Consider the following 6000-nt stretch of genomic DNA (forward strand, 5'->3'; position numbering starts at 1 on the left):
ACTCAATATGAAACCACCTTTCATGTAACTGCTACATTTTGCAATTACTGATGAGCTCAAAGTCAGGAAAAAATAAACAGAAAATAATACACAAAAAGGCAGGAAACAACTTTGGACCAAATTGCCTTTTTTTTTCTTTTTTTTTAAGTAACAAATACTAAGGGACAAGACTGATTTCTAAATTATCTCGAGAACAAAAGAAATCATTTCTAGTAATGCCATCAGCCATCTGAGATAAAGGGGTAAATTCGGATTTATATGGGCCCCGCCAAATTCCAAGGTCCAAACGTTTGATAGCAAGTTACTTCTCACCACAAGCACACAGGGCAGTTCATAAGACCTTCATTTTGCAAATGAGAAACCTGAGCCTCAGAGAGGTTCTAACTTGCCCAAGGGCAGAGGGAGTTTCTCAGTATCTAATGATAAACTGGGTAACTTAGAGAGAGTCATAAGAGCATAAGGTAAGGGATCCCGTTGTGAGGTCTCAGAGACCCGCTTCTGGTTCCCAGCTGAGCCACTTCTCAGACACGCGACGTGGACAATTTGCTAAGCCTCTTGGTGCCTACATTTTCTTATTCATAATATGGACAATAATAGCATTTCCCTCCCAGAATGGCCGTGAGTATTTAATGACTAATGCATGTATGGGCTTAGCAGAAAGTGAAAATCAATGATTTTATTCAAATGATGATTTAGAACCTTAATGAAAAATAATTTGCAGATAGAAGAACATCTAAATTGTACAAAGCATTCTCACGTGAACTGTAACTCGTTGTACCTGGTGGGTAGAACAGACAGACATCATTATCACTTCCCACAGAGGAGAAAGTTGAGGACCTTAAACGCTTCCCTATCCATCATTCCTATCTGTGGAATGATAACGGTGTGCTTATTGATTCTTGTTTTGCTTCTACCCTCCACTCTCAACTCTGAGTTCGATGGAGGAGGGGGTGGACACTACTGGTGGTATGTGTGTTCATGTCTGTGTGCAAGCACACTTCATTGTTTTCTTTTGGTCATATCTGTATGACCGAACCATAGCACAGCTCATGGCATAGGACTGAGGCTAAATTCTATGAATGAATGATACACAGAAGGCACTGGCCCAGGATGAGAAAGCCAGAAAGTGGGTCCAAAATAAACAAAGCCTGAGTCTCTACATTCCAAGTCCAGTCCTCTCCACTACCCCAGGCAATACCTTCAGAGGACAAGATTTCATGGAATCATGGAATTTCAGAAGAGGCAAAGACCTTGAAGATCACCTTGGCTAACACTCTCATTTTGCAGACGACAAAATAGAAGCTCCAAAATCCCATTATTTGGGCCAAAAGCATGCATGAAAGAGGCAGAAGAGGTGGGCCAGCACCCAGGTTCCCTGACTCTGAGATCAACGATGTTGGCAGGTGCATGCAGAAAATCGCCCAGCCTCCATGCTTCCGCTCAGACTGAGGCATGACAGAGCGCGTGCTTTGTGCACCTAAACCACTGTTTGTATACATCTTATGGCCTGGCTTCTGAAGCAACCCGAGAAAAGGTTTCTGCTGGGATTTGACGGGAAAAACTCCCCTCCTTGCCTGTGGCACTGACTCCTCAGCCCGAGTCTATGACCTGAAACCAGCCTCTGCGTGCATATGATGAGGAGGAAAGAAATGGCCTTAACCCACTGAAGTGAGGAGAGGAGATCTCCCCTCAGATTCTTTCTGAAACTCCCAGATCAGCCTGGGGCCCAGCTTGAGTGCAGGGTGGGGGAAAGCTAGCCGAAGCTGGAGGGCTAGGGCATCTCCATAAGGCCGGCTATCTAGCACAAGACAGCATGGCACGTTCCTGGAGAAAAGCCTTGGTTGTCATGATGCAAATGTCGAGTGTTTGATGTGCTAGGTCCACGTGCGCACACAGGGAGGCGCACTGGAAATCGCCGGAAGACGTGTTCATGCTTCAACAAAGCAGCATGTGATGAGGACAAAGTATCACTTGACAACCACCCTGAGGAGCATGTCCTAGTTGGCTTTGGCTCAGGTCTGAACCTGGCCTGGAGAGGCACACGTGTCTGTGGGTACTTATCTGCACGTGTGTCCATGTGTCGGTCAGGTCAGGAACCCCACCTGGTCTTTGCACGTAGTAGGTTCTAAATCAATGTTGATGGTATTAATGATCTCCCAGTTATATCTACCCTGCACTTTCTTCTCTGTAGCACTTAGTGTGTGTGTGTGTGTGCGCGCGTGCGTGCACGCATGTGTGTGTTTAATTAATGTCAGTATCTCCTAGGAGAGCAGGGACCATGTTTGTTTTACTCATCATTGTGTCGTCTGCCCCAAACACGGTGCTGGGCCTCTAGCCGGTGCTTAATAATTATTTGAGGATTAAATAAATGAAGGAAGGAATAACTACATGACCAGGGGCCTGACTTCTGGGTCGAACTCCATCATTTAATTAACCACGTGACCTCGGTTAAATCTTATACTTAATTTTGGAACTAGAAAGCATCCTAGAAATCAGCCCGTTGGATGACAGGACACTTTGCTTTAGCAGTGGGATCCCAAAGAAAGCATATGGAAGATCAGAACACGGGAATGAAAGAGTAAGACCTTCTCTGTGTAAATGCTGTGTACGGCTGGGGGGTCCTGCCTGGTCACCCCCCAACACACAAAGACATTTTGCTTGTCTTCCTATACTGCAATAGCTTTTATGACTTCTTTCATTGAACCTCAAGGTTTTAAAAGAGCATAGGCTGAAAACCACTGACATTATCAAGGCTACCATCTGATGGCTAAGGAAGGTGGGATCCGAGAGAGGAGGGAGTTTGCCTAATGTCACAAAACCGGTGCCCAGAAAGCTGGCGTTAGTATCCAGATGTCCTGACCCCCAACCTCATTAACAACATTTACCTTCTTAGTTCTCTCTAAAACCAAGCCCCAAATATTTAGAAAGTGGTTGTGAGGAAAAATGTTTGCAAGAGCCCCCTCCAGACCTCAGGAACACTCAATGTGTGGACACCATGGTGGCCAGAAGGAGGGCTCTGGGGTCAGGTGGGTCCGTATTTGGATCCCAGCTCTGTTCCTTACCACCCAGATGAGCTGGAGCCAGGCACTCAGCCTCCCCAAGTCCTGGTTTTCCGATCTGCAAAATGCCAAGGCACTGTTTATCTCACAGAGGTCGTCGTGAGGCATCAATGACATCCTTTGATGGCCCATCGTAAGTGCTCAATGAAACCAGCCACTGTTGAACACTCCGTGTCTGCGGTTCTACTCAGGGTATCCACATGGGTCTAGGGTACTTCAACAGTCATCACAGGCACAGGTTAATCATCCACCATGCATGCTAGCTCCCTTCCAAAACCCAAGCACAGCCATCATGTTCAAGCATTACTACTCATCTCCAATCCCCAGGGTCTAGCACGGGGGCAGGCTTATGGCAGTTGTTAAGAAACATTTGTAAATAATGAATGGATGCCTTTCGTTCTATCATATTCATCGGTGTGGTTACGGATTTAATCAGACTTTGTTTCCAGTCCAGCATCCATCATTTTTCAGCTACAGGACTTTACTCAAGTCAGTCATCTTCTGGTCTTTAAAATGGAAATGCGAACCCCAGTCATTCATTCAACTATGAGATGTCCTCAGGAGGCCCACATGGAAGCGAAAGCCAACATGTCAAACCAAGATGAGATCATTGTCCGACAAAAGGCAGACAGGGTAAGATACCTGGATCTCTACCACTTGTTCTGTTCCCTTAAATCCTCCGTCTCAGCCTGCGTCTTTCCTGGTACCTGAGACGTCAGAGACCAGTGTGTTCTGTCGAGTCACTGGTGAGTGCCCGCGTTTGGTTTGTGCGTGTTCACAAAGAACCATGGCTATATTACACCAGAAATTATGCCGAGGACCCAACTTCGAAATAATGTAGGTAACTATCATTCTTAGGTGATGTAGGAATAGCTCTCCCAAGGACTGGTCTTCTGAATCAATAAATATATTTTAAAATTCCGATATTCTCTTTTGAAAGAAATGCCCTATTATTCACTCTTGCGCTCCTTCCCCCTTTCCTGCACACCCCATATCCATGCTCCCTTGTGTTTCTACTTTCTCTCATGCTCAGAGGACCTTCCCCCAGTAACTCTCTGATCACTTAGCACCTTTCAAGGCTCATCTGTGAGCTCTTTAATAGATGGAAACTTGCAAAACCTTAGCCACTATTCAAAGTAGGATTTGAATATTCAGCCTTAAGTCACATTCCCAGCCTACAATGCCACAAAATGTGCAAGGGAGACATGCCCATTGTCATAACAAATACACAGAAGATTTACAACCTAAATACATACCTTCCCAGGTACCTGCAGGTCAGGGTCCTTTCCTCCACCATGCTCCCTGCTGGTTCTCCCATTCTAAATGGCCCAGAAGAAGGGTATGCCCCTTCTTCCTTGACCTTAAGACAAAGACTACATCTCTAGAGAGTTTCTAGCATCCCCCAACTCACTTAAGTCCACAACATTGACTGTGTGCTTCTGATACATGATAAGACAAAATCACTCAAGAGATCTAGAATTGAATTGCATCCAAGTCCTGCCCTTGATGGGTTTCTAGTCACATGAGAAAGAAACACAAAGATGCATTCTAACTTCAAACCGTTTAAAACTAAAGGGATATACGTATAGAGAGCTGTGAGCCTACCAAAGAGAGGGTAAAAGAGCGGAATGGGGAGAATCGAAGATGGTTTCAAAGAGGAAAAAAAACTCTGGGGTAAGTCCTTTTTGGGTGAGTGACATTCCAACAGATCAAGAACCAAATCAGAAAAGGCTATTCCTTGACGGTCCCTACTTGTTTCCAGATGCATGAATAGGTTTGGAGAGGAGGTTGGTACATTAATAGCATCGGCCAACAATGCTACCTTCATCCGATGCAGTTGATTAAAAATTCCATGACTGTGGGTGCAGATAAAACACGGTATGAAGCCGAGGCCTATCATATACTGCCTGTGGGACTTCAGGCAAATCATTTGGCCTAACTGAAGACCAGTGACTTCGTGCGTAAAATAGAGAGAACAAGTAGAGTCCACCCCTGATGACTATGACAAAGGCTTAACTGAGATCGTGGATGCCAGGCAGTAAGCACCCTCCGCGCCGGGCCCACAGTCAGCACTCAGTAGATGTTAGCTATTCGCGCTGGTCCTTGTCATGGTTCATCTCTTGTGCAAAGGACAAAAACAAGGTGAAACTACAAACAACAGCCTCCTGACCCCTTGGCCCCTTGTTCCTCCATATGGCGAGACCCATACCCACGCCTGACCCCAAAGAGCACTCTATGAATGACAGGCACGGGAGACGGGGACAAGCGCAACCCAGGTCTTACCTGTATATTTTATATCTGGTTGTAAATCCTTGACGGTGTCTTTCCACAAAGGATAGGTAGCTCCTGGAGTGGTGGAAAGGCCCCCTGTCTGAAATAAGCCAATCAAATTCCTTGGAGACATGTTGGTCTGTCCCAGCTGGTTCCTGGTGGGAGGGCTGCACTGAGATACGGCCCCATACAAACAGGAAGTAGAGGAGCTCAACAAACCTCCAGTTCATGCTTTTCTGCCGGCCTTTTTCCTCTCATTCTTGCTCCATTCTGTGGAGTCCTGAGGAGAAAGAATTAAACAAAAAAAAAAAAAAAAAAAGGAGAGAGAGAGAGAAAAAAAAAAAAAAGGACAAGAAAGAAAGGGAGACAGGAAAGAGAGAGAGAAAAAAAAATAAAATAAAAGGAAGAGAAAGACACAGAAAAAAAATGCCGTTAACATACTTTCATAATATTACATCAGTCAAGTGTGTTAAGGTTTACAAAAACCAGGATGACTTCTGGTGAAAGGCATGGCCTCTCCGGAGATCTGGGCTCACATTCCTGCTTCGCCGTGAGCACAGACCGATGCTTAGCCTCGTAAAGACGCAGCCTCCTCAGGTGCAGAACAGAGGGTGGGCTTCGATGCCTCTACCTTGGCACTTGTCACATCATAGGTGTTCCGGGCAAATGT

The 6000-nt window shown here is 45.6% G+C and overlaps 1 protein-coding gene across 1 annotated transcript in view; it reads right to left on the reverse strand.

Moving 5' to 3' along the window:
• Positions 1–5560, reverse strand: part of BRINP1 (BMP/retinoic acid inducible neural specific 1) — a gene marked incomplete at both ends in the record, with an annotated part of 123696 nt that extends 118136 nt beyond the window's left edge. Inside the window, one exon of the mRNA XM_080819376.1 lies at positions 5343–5560. Coding sequence (XP_080675502.1) covers positions 5343–5560 — 218 coding nt within the window. The remainder of the gene's footprint in view (positions 1–5342) is intronic.
• Between the last annotated feature and the right edge of the window lie 440 nt (positions 5561–6000).

The sequence above is a fragment of the Martes martes genome (genome assembly GCF_963455335.1).
Source record: "Martes martes genome assembly, chromosome: 12".
Taxonomy (NCBI): Eukaryota; Metazoa; Chordata; class Mammalia; order Carnivora; family Mustelidae; genus Martes; species Martes martes.